Source organism: Ixodes scapularis, unplaced genomic scaffold (assembly GCF_016920785.2).
Source record: "Ixodes scapularis isolate PalLabHiFi unplaced genomic scaffold, ASM1692078v2 PGA_scaffold3__209_contigs__length_174095766, whole genome shotgun sequence".
Lineage (NCBI taxonomy): Eukaryota > Metazoa > Arthropoda > Arachnida > Ixodida > Ixodidae > Ixodes > Ixodes scapularis.
Genome location: NW_024609868.1, coordinates 130,211,969 through 130,227,241, shown reverse-complemented (window position 1 = coordinate 130,227,241; position 15,273 = coordinate 130,211,969). Strand labels below are relative to the sequence as shown.

Below are 15,273 nucleotides of genomic sequence, written 5' to 3'. Positions count from 1 at the left end.
AGGTGTATTATTACACCCCTTGTCCTATATAATACACCCCAAAACTTCAATTCGACGTACAGCGCCCCATAATCGAACAGGCGACCCCAAAGTTTACAAGGGGCCTGATAGCCGTGTGGTACAACTTATTAAGATAGCTGATGTACGTATTATTGACTACAAAGAAAATTATCGGAGTTTTCTTGGCCGTACTGCAAAAGCTTCGTGTTTTCTTTCTTTGGTCTTTGATACGTACTTTAACAATTTAATAAGTTATATCGCACCGTTATCAAGCCCCTGGTAAAATTTTGTGCCGTCTGTTCGACTATAGGGCGCTGTACGTCGAAATGAAGTTTTGGGCTGTATTATATGGGACAAAAGGGTGTAAGGTGATACCCTTTTTTTTAGAGTGCACATACCTCTCTAACTTCATACCACGACTTTCGAAGCGAGCAGCACCGCTGCGGGAACTGCTAAAGAAGGAGAGCGCATGGGTATGGACAGAACAACAGCAAAGAAGCTTGGAAGACCCGCGGGATGCCTTGGCAAAAGCACCAGTGTTGGCATAATACACACCAGGAAAGCCCATAACACTCTCAGTCGACGCAAGTCAATAAGGCGTGGGAGCCGTTATCACCCAGGAAGGAAAGCCACTAGCGTATTCGTCGAGATCCCTGACAGCAGCACAGACAAAGTATGCGCAGATCGAGAAGGAGTGACTTGCTATTGTTCGCGGATGTACCAAGTTTCACCATTACATATTCGGACAGCCGTGTGAAACAGTAGAATCGGATCACAAGCCGTTGCAAGCTATTTTCACCAAACCACTGCATCAGTGTCCGATGAGACTACAACGAATGAAGATGGCTCTCCAGAAATACTCGTTGCAAGTGAAGTATATAGCTGGGAAAGAACTGCTGCTAGCAGACGCACTTTCACGTTTTCCCGCTAAGGAAACACTGGAAGAAGAGGAAAAGTTCCAAGTAAACGCGCTAGAGCACATATCAGTTACTCAAGACCGCCTTCAAGAAATCCGAGAGGCAACCGCAAGTGACGCACAACTGCAACTGCTGCGTCAGTATGCGCGGACTGCATGGCCGGAAGAGAAAGACCAAGTGCCGCAACGTGGAAGGCCTTTTTGGTCATACCGGGAGGAAATCCATGAAGAAGATGGACTTGTACTCCAATCCAACAAGCTAGTCACACCTACAGCTATTAGGCAAAAGATCAACAACCTGCTGCACGCAGCAAACGCAGGCAAGGAGAAGATGAAAAGAAGAGCTCGAGATATCCTGTTTTGGCCAGGAATCAACGCTGACATCGAGGGCAAGTACGACAACTGCAGCATATGTCAAAAGTACAAGCCAAGAAATGTCAAGATGCCACTCTTGAGTCATGCGGTGCCAGCACTGCCTTGGCAGTATGTTAGTGTGGATTTCTTTACTCATCAAGGACGGGATTTCATTATCATGGTGGACTTCTACATATTTTACTTCGAGGTCGAAGAAATGAAAACCACCACAGCTTCCAAAGTTAAAGAGTTATGCTTGAAGGCCTTCGCAACACACGAACTCCCTTCAAAACTTTTAAGTGATAATGGCCCGCCGTTTGGGAGCCACGACTTCAAACAGTTCCTGAAAAACTTGAAGATCGAGCAAGTAACTTCAAGCCCTTGCCATGCCCGATCAAATGGCATGGCCGAACGAGCCGTGAGGCAGGCGAAACAATTGCTGAGAAAAAGTACAAACACGGAAGAGTTTTACTATGTACTTCTTGAATGGCGCAACACTCCACGAGACGAGGTCCTCCAATCACCAGTACAAAGATTGATGAGCCGGCATACAATAACGCTGTTGCCCGCCAGGCTTGAACATTACCTACCTGTTATCGTACCGCCCAAAGCCGTCACACAACGCCTCACAAAATTAAGGCAACAACAGAAGGCTAGCTATGACAAGTCCTCTCGAGCACTAGCAGATATTGAAACAGGTTCTCAAACTACCGTCTACAACAGCCTCAAGCATACGTGGTCACCTGCAATAGTAGTGGGCCATTCTACATCAAGATCCTACAACATTCAGACCCCGGAAGGCCAAGTGCTTCGGAGGACACGCGAACACTTAAGACCATTGGCACAATCCCCCCAAAAGACGACCTCCGAGGCTACAGAGCCAGTAAACGAGGGCCAAGTTGAGTCTGAGCCGCGCCCGCTGATTCGAAGAGGAACAAGGGATAGAAGGCCACCACAACGATATGGACATGACCACGATATTTAGATTTACACAGATCTCTAAACTCGTTTTTTTTTTTTTCTGAGAAAGGAGATGTAGCAGCTAGCCAACGATGGCACCACTGGAAGAAGAGAAAGATACGACGGACACGGGGCACGGGGGAATAAAAAGCATTCATTACGAATCGCCATTCTGGCTGATGCGTGCTGCTTCGAGCAAGTAATGAAGAGAATACGGCTTTCGAAGGTCAGTCTTGAAAAATACAAGCTCTTCTGATTATAATGCAATTAAATGCAAAGGTGCAAGCGAGGTGGACAACAATGACGAAAATAATTCCTGGAGAAGGGGAACAAGGGTGAAAAAGGACAAACACAAATCTCCAAACACGGCTAGGTGACTGGTGAGCGACCGAAAAAATCCGCCTGGTCCCCTTTGCCCCTCTTGTTCCCCTTCTCCAGTGATTTTTTTCGTCATTCTTGTCCAGCTCGCTTGCACCTTTTAATTTAATTGCATTATAATCATAACCATAAAATTGCAAGCTTCACCCTTGCTGGTGTTAGACTGGTGGCAGCTGATAAAACCCGTTTGCTCTACTGCCGTCTAACCCCTGGTTAGCTCAGTCGGTAGAGCGCTCCACCTGTAATGGAGAGGACCCGAGTTCAATACCCGGACCAGGCCGATTTTTTCGGTCGCTCATCAGTCACCTAGCTATGTTTGGAGATTTGTGTTTGGGCTTTGTCCCTCTTGCTCCCCTTCTCCAGGGATTATTTTCGTTAAGTCCGTCTCCGTGAAGTGTAGATTCGTTGTTCTGTTTGAAGGTTTGGGACAAGAGGAGAAGTAAAGATTAATTTTTTGTATATGTAACCGATATTCGGGATACAAGAGTGAGTTCGATGTCAGGTAACCTGTCCTTTTGTTGTAACTGTAGGTCTGTTTGTGGAAGCTCAGTTATGGCTGTAGTCGGCCTTAGATTTCTGGGTGTATGAGTATTCGTGGAAGAAAAGAAATTAGCTAAGCTTTAAACGTCCCTCTTTCTGTGTCTTTTCTTTCGACAAAACGTTTTGCGTTTCGTACCGCACTATCGGGCACTCCAAAAATGTTAAATGTCCATTAGCTCTCCTGCACCCGACTGTTACCAAGGAAGGGCTACACAAAATAAACCCTAAGTAACCAAAAATTCACCGAGACCCTGCTCTTTGTAAAGATATTGTTTTTATACTTTTAGAATTTCCCTCTTAAAATAAAATACAAATTACCCCATTGGACGAAAAAAAGGAACGCCGTTCCTTTTTCCGTTCCAGTAAAAATGTAACGAGTTCCTGTTCCAGTTCCACCAATGAAAAATGGAACGGCGGCGTTCCTTTGTTCCTCCTAAAAGGAACGCGTTCCAGGAACGCCGTTTCTTGGAACGTCGTTCCGTACAACAGTGGGTTTGGGCTTGAAGCTCATTCGTCGCACCGAAGCCGCTTTTGGAGGTGGCTCCTCGGGGAGAGCAGCGCTGGTGTTCAGTCCTTTGACAACGCCTTCCTCGCGAGCCTGCTTGGTGACTGCGCCGCTGGATCTTGCCTCGTCACCGCTCCAGTCCTCCGGCTCCTTGTTGGGCGTCGCCATAGGCATCTAGCTGTGGGTCATGGATACGTCTTCCGCTGCAGACACGTCACCCGCAGCCCGCGCTTGAGGTAGAGGACGGTTCTCGACGACCCTCCGGATGCCGTTCCTGTCCTCGGCACTGTGCGGGGGCAGTGCCTCTGGGAGTGGTGGTCCCCCTGCTCCGTCGGCAGCGTCTTCGGACTCGGTCGCGTCCATCAGGTGCTCGGACGCGTCATCATTCTCCACGGGCCCCGTAACGGTCGCGTAAGTCCTGACGCGCTGGCTTTCCTCGTGGCCGAATCGTCGGCAAAGTGCACAGCGCGGCACACGACACTCACGCCGTATGTGTTGTTGTTTGCGGTTTTAATAGCGCAAGAGCATCATTTCATTTCATTTCATTTATTATACCCTCAGGGCCCGAAGGCATTACAGAGGGGGAGATCAACAAGAAGGTTAATGCAAATAACATAATACATATTTAGACACACTCAGTAATAAAGTAATTAGTTATTGTACTTTTAAAGAGCTCAGAGTCCGTGATAATGGCGATCGACCGGGGAAGGTGGTTCCACTCCTGGGATGTGCGGGGAACGAAAGATGAATAAAACGTGGTTGTGATAGAGTTAGGAATGCCCACCTTATGTTGATGATCAAGACGGGAGGAAACATAGACAGGCTGAGCAATTAATTTGTCGCGCAGGAAAGAATTATGGTGATACATTTTATGGAATAGGGAAAGACGAGAAATTTTACGACGTAGGGATAAAGGTGGTAATGAGAGAGTTGTTCTCATAGAGGTGACGCTAGCGGTGCGGTGATAGTTTGTGAGGATGAAACGAGCGGATCTGTTCTGAACGGCTTCCAATGTAGATACGAGAGTGACTAGTCCGGGATCCCAGACAGAAGCTGCATATTCTAACTTGGGACGAATTAAAACTTTGTAAAGAGTTAATTTCAGTGAGACAGGGGCTAATGAAAAATTTCGCTTGATGTAACCTAACATGCGGTTAGCGTTAGCTGAAATATGCTGAATATGTGTTTTCCATGAAAGGTTAGAAGCTATATGTACGCCTAAATATTTGTACGAAGATACCGGTTCTAGATGAGCGTTATTAAGGAAATAGTTAGGAGAGTCCTGAGACTGGCGAGACACACGCATGACCTTGCATTTGTTAGTGTTAAGCTTCATAGACCACGAGTCAGACCAACGGTAAATAGCATTAATGTCTGATTGGAGTATACAGGTGTCATTATGATTGAGAATCTCACGGTAAAGTACACAGTCGTCAGCGAACAGAGACACGGACGAAGAGACACTAGTGGGTAGGTGGTTAATGTAAATTAAGAATAGCAACGGCCCTAAGACTGTCCTTTGCGGAACCCCTGACGCAACTTTGACAAAAGAGGAGTTATTGTTATTCACAGTGACAAATTGAGACCGTTGAGTTAAAAAAGACTGTATCCATGCGAGAACGTTATTGTCTATGTTAAGTTTGGAAAGTTTTAGAAGCAGAAGATTGTGAGAAACTTTGTCAAATGCTTTGGCGAAATCCAGGAAAATGCAGTCCGCCTGGGATCCTCGGTCCAGAATGTGATGTAGGTCATTCGTGAAAGATAGCAGTTGGGTCTCACATGAAAATGTTTTTCGAAAACCGTGTTGGGCATTGTTGAAGAAGTTGTTAGATTCTAAGAAGTTGACGAGGTGAGAAAAAATTATATGTTCAAGAAGTTTGCAAGGAATGCTGGTTATTGAGATCGGACGATAATTAAGAGGGGAATGTTTATCTCCAGCCTTGTGAATGGGTACCACCTTCCCTACCTTCCAGTCTGATGGGAGAACAGCGTCTTGTATAGATTGTTCAAATAATTTTGTTAAAATAATTGAGGAGTATTGTTTAGTGTTTTGTAAAAACTTGGAATTAATGCCGTCCACTCCTGCTGAAGATGACAGTTTGAGTTTATTTATGATACGACCGACGCCAACGTAATCAAGAAAAAGAGGATCCATGGGCAAGTAATCGGCACTCTCTAGCGAAGGGAAATCGTGCATGTTATCAGTAGAGAATGAATTTGCAAAAGTACTATTTAATAAATTTAAACACTCATCGCTGGCTATACAATCACCATTTGCGGTTTTTAGTGTGATAGATGACTGCGTCTTTTTGTTTATTGTGTTCCAGAATTGTCTAGGATTGTTGATCAACATTGCGGGTAGGCTATGAGTCATGAATTCTAGTTTGGCGTTTTCAATTGCTTTTTTGTACACTTCAGCAGCATCAATGGCCATACTGCGCCAAACAAGGTAAGTCAATAAAAAAGGGAGAGTAGAATTAAACTATGGGGAGTGGAATAGTTCTATAGTTTGTTTAAAAAGCCGGTATTTTAGAAGAAATCAAAAAGACGTTTGAATGAGATCAGTGGCCGCTCACCAAGCAGCAAGGCAGGGTGAAATGGAATGCGATACTTGAAAATATCAGGAAAAAAGAATTTGTGCTGCTGCCGAAGACCAGTACAAAGAAATAAAATATGAAGAATAGTCAGAGGTTCATTGCAGCGCTCACAGGATGGAGGTTCTTCACCAATAAGCAGGTAGCTATGGGTGAGGTAGGTGTGGCCGATTCTCAGGCGGCATATGAGGACCTCGTTGAATCGATTTTTATTGTAAGATGTTTCCCAGGTACCAAGGTCTGGCTTGATGGTGTGAAGCTTATTGTTAACCTCTACATCCCACTCGGACTGCCACGATTGCAAGACTGCAAGTCTTGTAGGCATTTTTAAGTCTTGGTGGCGGATGCGGACATGTGGCACGGGAAGAATTTGCGAATAGACGGCCAGTTTATCTGCAGCCTCGTTGCCTGCAATGCCCACATGGCTAGGAATCCAGCAAAACCTAATGTCGTGGCCATCCTGTAGGCCCTGCTGTACCTTAACACGCACAGTCCGGGTCAGCCGATTCTTTGTTGATAAAACAAAACATACAGCCCGAACAACACTCTGAGAATCTACAAAGATGTTGGCTTTCTTTATTTTACTCTGAACTATATGGTCAAGCGCCATCATGGCCCCATATAGCTCAGCAGTAAAAATACTGGCAAGAGTGTTTAGACGAGCGACTTTGGAAAAACGAGAAGAGTATACAGCCGCACCAACAGACATTGACGACTCTGCACCATCAGTGTAAAAATGATAATAATCTTTGTATTTTTCCTCCAATGCAAAGAATTCCTGTTGTAAAATTAAAGGTGAGAGACTTTACTTCCTGAATTTTGTGAAGCACCAGTCACGAAAAATGGGTTTGACATTTCATGGGGCAGTATGGTATGAACTATTCAAGAGGTTAAAATCACGAGTCAAATTGAGGAAGGAGCGAAGACACTCGACACGAACGCTCAAAGGCCGCACAACAGTTGGCTTATGGTTAAAGAGGCGAGAAAACCTAGAGTTTTGAATACAACTATAAGTGGTGAAGCTGGGGTCCGACAAAATTTCGTAAACATAGGTGAAGCTAAGTAGCTGTCGCCTTTTTTCAAGCGACATTTCATGACAGTCAACATACAAGCTAAGCACAGGGAAGGTGCGAAAAGCACCAGATGCCAAACGCAGCCCAAGGTGATGTACTGGATCGAGCATTTTTAAAGCAGACGGTCTCGCAGAGGCGTAGACAATTGAGCCATAGTCAAGGCGGGATCGAATGAGAGAAGAATATAGACGAAGGAGACATTTCCTTTCCGAGCCCCACGACTTGTGCGAAAGAGCTTTAAGTATGTTCGATGCCTGCAGAGTTATTGGCTTGAGCTGTTTGAGATGCGGAACAAAGGTAAGTTTACGGTCGAAAGCAACTCCTAAAAACTTGTGCTCTGTTTTGACAGCAATGTTGTTTCCATTTAACAGAAGTATAGGATCTAAACAGAGGCCACGCCTTAAAGAAAAAGGAACACAAACAGTTTTCTTGGGAGAGAACCTAAACCATTCTCATCAGCCCATGTAGTCATTTTATTTATGGCCAGTTGTAGCTGCCGCTCACAGCTAGACATATTACATGACGCTACAGATATCTGAATGTCATCGATATATAGCGAGTAAGATGCTGAAGGAGGAATGCCTTTACTAAGAGATTTATTTTTTTATTGCAAAGAGTGTGGCGCTAAGGACTCCACCCTGAGGAACACTATTCTCTTGAACGAACCAGTCTGATAAAGCTGTTCCCAACCGAACTTGAAAAGTGCGTTTACACAAAAAGCTTTTTATGCACTGAAGCATTCTACCGAGTATTCCGTACATAGAAAGGTCGTGCAAGATGCCATACTTCCAAGTGGTGTCGTAGGCCTTGTCCAAATCAAAGAAAACAGATGCACAATGCTGCCTGTTGACGAATGCCTCGCACACAAAGGTCTCCAGCCGCACCAACTGGTTTGTTGTAGAGCGCTCAGGACGACAGCCACACTGATTGATATCCAAGATATTATGTTGCTCGAGAAAATAAATAAGACGCCTGTTAATTAATCTTTCAAAGGTTTTCCCCAGACAACTTGACAATGCTATTGGTCTGTAACTTGTAGGAAGGGAGGGGCCTTGCCAGGTTTCAACAGCGGTATAACTTCAGCCCGCTTCCATTCAACAGGGAAGTAGGCATCACACCAAAGGCCATTGAAGTACGTGAGAAGAGCACTGAGTGACTCTCTAGATAAGTGTCGGATCATGTCGTAGTGAATTCCATCGGGACCGGGGGCAGAATTCTTGCGGGAGTTGAGAGCCACTTCGAGCTCAACCATTGTAAATGGCTGATTGTAAAGTGCAGACGCTCCCCCTGTGAAGCAGAGCCTCGTCTTTCCCATGTTTGCCTTACGCTTCAGGAATGCTGGAGAGTAATGTGCGGAGCTTGAAACAGCAGCGAAGTGAGTGCCCAACACGTTAGCCTGGTCTAGCAATGAGGCTCCAGAAGAAGGAAAAAGGGGGATTGTAAAACAGCGGTATTTCCCCTCGACCTTGTGAAGTCGGTCCCACACTTCCTTTGCTGGAACATAGCTGCTGATGGAGGACAAGTAACTTTGCCAAGATTTTCCTTTAGCCTGCTTCCGAGTCCAGCGGGCACAAGCTCTGCGTCTCTTGAATTACATTAAGTTCACAGATGTCGGGTATCTACGAAAGACACCCCAAGCCTTATCTTGGTTATTCTTTGTGGTGGAACAATCCTCATTCCACCATGGCCTACATTTCTTGGGGACGTTCGAAGAAGTTTGAGTGATGGAGCAAAGAGCAGCACCAATTATATGCTCTGTGATGTAGGCTGTGGCATCGTCATGGGTTAATGAAGAGAACATAGAGGGCTTGGATTTTCGGCTAAAAAGAGCCCAGTCTGATTTTCCTAGCTTCCAACGCGGAGTCCGTTTCATAAGATTGGGAATAGATTTCACGCTCTCCAGAGCAACCGGAAAGTAATCGCTTCCAAAAGGATTATTCAAAACGCTCCATGTGAAAGAAGACACCAAAGGATGGAGAGGAAATGGAAAGATCAATGGATGTAAATGAGTTGTGAGCTGCGCTAAAAAAGGTAGGCTCACTGCTGTTCAAAAGACAGAGACTAGATGACAGTAAAAACCGTTCAATGACCCCAAAAAGCGAGTCCTGGCGTGTGCCACCCCACAAGGGATGGTGGGCATTAAGATCTCCTAAAAGTAAAAAAGGGTGAGGGAGCTGAGTAACTAAATCATGGAGATCATGAATATGCAGTGGAACATTTGGTGGAATATAGATGGAAACAATGGTGATGAAGCGGTCCAAGAGGAGACGTACAGCTACAGCCTCAAGGGGTGTAGAAACAGGAATCTGAGAACAAGCAACTCCACTTTGGACGATTACCGCTACTTCACCAGATGAGTTTGATGTGGAACGATCTTTTCTAAAAACTTGGTGACGACGTAAAATGGACACATGATGATCATTAAGGTGCGCCTCTCGTAAAGAGAGAGCTATAGGATGGAGGTTGTCCATAAAAAGTTAACATCGTCAATATTCCGTAAAAGGCCGCGGCAATTCCACTGCATAAAAGTAAATATAGTCATTATTCTAAAACAAAGTTAAAAATGAGTAAATCAGTAAAAATAGAAAAGTACAAGTAAAAGTAAGAACGTCAACTCTGCCGCGCAGGGCAATAAAGAATGTACAACATCACGTTGGTGGGATCATCGGTTTTTTGCTTTTGTGCTTACTCTTAGTAGTCTGCCACTCCATGTCGTCTTGATCAGACGCAGGAGTGGAGATTTCACACTCATCCATGGCCCCAGTTTCCTGAGGCAAGGCTTTTCCTGCAGGTTTCTTCGGGTTCGGGGAACGGGGCGTCATGCGCTGCCCGCGACCAGACCCAGCCAAAGGGGCAGAGGAGGTGCTGGGCAAAACGTCACCCAAGTCCAACCGTTCCTGTCCCTTAGGCGCTGAAGGTGCGGCACGAGAGCCATGCCGCTCCCTCGATGACGCTCTCTCCAGGGAATGTAGGCCCGAGAGTGTCGACTTCTCTCCCTGGAAAAAGATGCAGAGGAGGAACGGTTGCGGCAGCCACCGGCCCATCCTGGGTTTGGGAAACAGCCTGAGAAGATTCAGGCTGTCGCCCTGTTGGAGTGCGAGGGTTCGCACTCTGGCTGGGAGGGTCCGTAGATTGCCCAGCCGAGATTGCATGCCCCGGAAGCTGAATCTTCAGCTGGGGCGTGGGGGACTGCCGTGGCTTCCCATAGTCCAGAAAGGACGTATGGGTTGCCACTGCAACCTTCAGTGGTGCAGGTCCCCGCTGCACCACCTGCGCATAGCCACCGTTGCGCAAGAACGCAAAGCGACGGTGCGCTTCCGGGTAAGAGAGGTTTTCTTTGACCTTCAAGTTAAGCACTTCTTTCTCTTCTTTCCATGTCTTGCATGAGCGAGAATACGCTGGGTGTGGATCACTACAGTTGACACAATGGGCTTCATTGGAGCAGGAGTCCGCAGAATGGTCATTTTTCCCACACTTGGCTCAAGTGGCCTTACCACGGCAGTTCTGAGAGCCGTGGCAAAACCTCTGGCATTTCAAACATCTTCGAGGATTAGGCACATAGGGCCTAACCCTGCAGTGGAGATAGCCAGCCCTAACAACCTCGGGAAGTTGGGTAGATTCAAAGGTTAGCACTATGTGTTTAGTTTTCCGCTATTGACATTCCCGACGCATGGAGATGCGCCTCGCAGCTACAACTCCTTGGTCAGAGAGCCCTTCAAGTATCTCAGTGTCAGAGGCCTCAATCAGGTCATCTTCGGAGATAACGCCCTGAATAGTATTGAGTGTACCATGGGGTGAAACAGTCACTTTGTGATCAGACACAGAATTCAAAGCAAGGAGTGCAGTACTCTGCTGTCTGGATTCAATTTCTACGAGTAGGTCACCTGAGGGCATCTTTTTGGCTTTGAAGTTCTTTCCGACCACACTTTCTAGCACTTTCGCATCAAGAAAGGGTACATCTTGGAGAGTGGTTATCGTCTTCAGAGTGAATAACCAAAAATTTGGGGAATGCAGGGGGAGATGAGATCGTGTCTTTCAGAGGGACTTCGGTGCGAACCCTTTTCAGGGCCCAATCAGAGGGAAGTTTTGCTTTGGAACCCATGAGAGATGGGAGGAGATTCAGTGCCCGCGTGCACCGGCCACCACGGAGCCCAACAAGGGGCTAGGTAATGTGCCATCGCAAGAAAGGCTTGGCTAACACAATTACTCTACCGGTGCTGCCCGGGCACTATACCCTAGTGTGGTTGCAGGGACAGGACCTGTTTCAACTCAAGGTTGGCCCTTGCCGCTTAAGAAGGTGAAAAAGGAACGAAGAGAGTGTAGAAGAAAGGGGAAAGAGGTGGAAGGAAAACTTAAAGAAGGAAGAAGAGGCGACTGGCTGAATCATCCTGGTCGGGCCAAGCCAGGACACCCGTCTACGAGAAGCAGGGGCCGAAGCGGTGTATTGCCTCGCCCGGGGGCCCCGAAGGGTCCAAACATACTCCGGGCTCAGCTCAACCACCAGGTTCCCCTTTTCCCCGGACACGGGTTAAGCCATGCACAGCCAGACGTGAGTGGGAGAACCCACATGGCTCGGTGTTCGTAGTGACGCCACTAACCAAGCACGTACTAAAGTAGGTGCCCCCTGCGTGCGGGTATGGTGGCCCACAAGGATGGGGTCCGTGGTGACGCTACTTACCAAGCACCTAGCACCTAAGGTGCAGGCGCCCCCTGCGGAGCTCGGGCTCCGTGGAAACGCCACTCTCCAAACACCTACTTTCACAGGTGCCCCCTGCGGGGCGCCGTATGTGGCCTTTACCACGGCACCGTAGACAAAGCGGCGCCCTGCCCGGAACTACCACAAGAGCCAGGTCCCCGGCGACTCGCAGTTGGTGAGGAAGGGCGTCCACCGTGACTCCTGCCTTGAGCCTTAGAGACACCGACCGCGTCGTCGACGACACGCCGGCGCACCCTTGAGCGCGCCACCGGTCCCTGGTGACTTCTGTGACCTTTCCATAGGGCGCCAACGCCAAATGCACTTCGTCGTCGGGAACAAAGGGAAGCAGCCAGTGGAGCTTCAATCGTGTATCCTGGTTGCTCGGGTCGACCACAATGCACCGGCCCTCCTTGACGCGGAGCTCGCCCGCGGCGAGCAGCTTCGTTTTCCCTTCGGCACTTTTGAAGGTGACCGCCCACACATGGTTGTATTGGTACGCCCCCAGGGCAATTACCTCTGAAAAAAGCCCCACACCATCCAGGGCGTCGCGGAAATGTTCCAGGCGGTAGGGCCTTCCTCTCACGTCTGCGTGTAGAAAAACGGTATTCAAAACTGTCGTACCTGTAGGAAGTTGTGGCAAAATTACTTGATACTCCTGGGCATCAGATTCCGTGTTCCTGTTATTGCGGCCGTGGGCCGCTGATACCGCCCCGACGGAGCACATGATGACAAGTCCGTTCGCTATCGCTTCCGGAAGTGGAATGCCGATTTCCCGCACTAGCCGATTGCGCCACGGAGGCGGGTGACAACCTATAATATTTGGCCGAAACGTCTGTCCAGCCACTGTTGGAGAGACATTCATCAGTACCTGTGCAAATAAAAAGTGAAGCTTTAGCCTCGCCTCCGGGAGGGCTCGAACCTCCAGCCTTCCGGTTAACAGCCGAACGCGCTAGCCATTTGCGCCTTTTTTTTTTTTTTTTTTGCCAAGTTGGCTTTTTTATCATTTATGTAAAACAAGGGTTATTTACATGGTTAAAATACACTTGGGCAAAGACAGCGCACGATGTATCAATTTAAACAACACTGGTTCGTGTACCCAGTCACATTCATACAGTGGCTTCGAAGTTCCGCACTTATCTCCTCCGATTTCGAGGCGTTTTCGGCATTTTAAAGCGCGCTTCCAATTCAGCCCAGCCAGCCATTTCGGGGTTTTCCACCTCAGCAATGAGGCTACTCGCAATCATGAAGCCTTCTTCAAAGTGACGCCATGCTGGTTTTCCTTCATCGAGAACCAGGAGGTGATCTGTGCGGGACTTCCATATTGCGTGGAGTCCAAGCAGTGCCAATACCTCCAAACATTTGCTGTCAGGGCCTGTGCCAAACTCAAGGAGCTTCGCGCTGCGCCAATCCATGTACAATTCAACCTGTAATCTACAGCGTAGTTCCGCCCAGAATAACTCTGCGTTCGGGCAAAAAAGAAAAACATGCTGTAGAGTTTCCGGCGTGGGACATAGCACACAGTTCAAATTCCACGGAACAAAGAAGCCTTTCTTTTCCTGCCACGTCTTCACTGGCAGCAGTTCGGTGTGAAAAGAAATAAAGTCGATTGCGGCTTTGCGAACGGGGTAGCTGCGGAGGCGCTTGAAAACCGTGGATTCTACATCAGTTCCAAGAAAGGAGCGATAGAGCGGCGGTGGAAAGACCGTGTTGACTGTATCTCAATGCAGGGTTTTTCTTTTCACCTTGCTAAGGTACTGCCGAGAAAAACGTGCTTCAAAAAATTTGATGGCAGCAGCGATTTCTTTATAAAACCTCAGTAGAGCCGCTGACGTAGCTCCTTCCTGAGTTACAACGAGACATGGTGCTAACAGCCCGCCGCCAAGTTTAACAAATGACTGCACAATAACAGAGTTCCTCTGGTGGCGGAAAAATAAAAACCTCTGAACTTTGAGTTTAAGTTTTAGGTTTGCAACACCAAACCCTCCTTTGGCTTGGTTAACAAAATGTTAGTGCGCCTCATCCGCTCAAAGCTGGAATTCCAAATGAAGGTTGCACAAAAGCGGTGCATTTTATGGATTTCGCTTGCGTGACATGGCACAAGTTGAGCTGCATACCATACAGTGGAGAAAAATACTGAGTTGCATACGAAGACACGATTTAGAATGGAAAGGTTCCGACCACGCCAGTCTTGCACTTTTACCCTCAAACTGTTGAGGTGAATGCCCCCTTTACCACTACTAAGCGAATAGGGGTCTAATCTGACACCAAGATAATTCGTAAGAGTACAGCTCCAATCAATATTAATAAAGCGCTGCGGTTTCACGTCCCAGTCTCCCAGCCATGCGCCTGTAGACTTAGCGTGGTTCATTTGGGCACCGGATACTTCACAGAAATCAGCAAAGTGCTGCACCGCAAGAACAATTTCTAATCTGGTGGCGGCAACAACAGTGACATCATCGGCATATGCTAGCATCTTTGTGGCATTCCTGGCAAGGGGGACGCCCTGAATCCTGGTGTCGCTTTATATAGCGAGAACGGCATAGGCGAGAGGGGGCAGCCTTGCCTGACCGAGCCCTGAACTGAGATTGTTTCTGTTACGCTCCCATTAACCAATAATCGTGTCGATATATCTTTGTAACATAGTTTAATATATTTCGCGATTCTTTTGCCAACACCACACGCTTCCAGCAGATTGAATAGAAAGGCATGCGATACCCGGTCGAAAGCTTTACTGAGGTCAATCTGCAGCACTGCTGCAGAGAGTCCGGTTGCTTCAGCTGTTTTGGAAAGAATCCGGAGCGTGTGAACGTTAGAGGTAATAGATCTCCCCTTGAACCCGTAGCTCTGATGGTCGCCCACTACGAACTTAAGGCCCATCTCCAATCGTTTTGCCAATATCCTGGCCAGCAGCTTATAATCCGTCGTTAGAAGGCTGATAGGCCTTAATCTATCTGATGTTAAGACGCTAGAGTCCGCGCTTTTTTTTTTTTTTGTTTGTTTGAATTAGCACAGTGAGTGCCTGTCGCATAGAGGGTGGTAGTAGGTCCCTCCGGAGAATGTCAGCAAAGACGTAACATAATACGGGAACAAGAACGTCGGCGAACTTTTTATAGAACGCTGATCCTAAACCATCTACTCCAGGGGATTTCCGTGGTAATGGTTCTTTTATTGCTTTAGCAATCTCATATTTAGTGATTGTTTTGTTCATGCGTTTTTGAATACTTATAGGAATTTTGGGGAGCGCATTTACCCATTCA

At 47.3% G+C, this 15,273-nt stretch overlaps 1 protein-coding gene across 1 annotated transcript; it reads left to right on the top strand.

Annotated features, from left to right (window-relative positions):
- The first annotated feature begins 842 nt into the window (after positions 1 to 842).
- LOC121837289 (uncharacterized protein K02A2.6-like) lies at positions 843 to 13,446 on the top strand. The gene is made up of 2 exons (XM_042292879.1): positions 843 to 1,633; positions 13,206 to 13,446. Exons 1-2 carry the CDS (start codon positions 843 to 845, stop codon positions 13,444 to 13,446), a joined length of 1,032 nt encoding a protein of 343 aa, XP_042148813.1.
- The last annotated feature ends 1,827 nt before the right edge of the window (positions 13,447 to 15,273 follow it).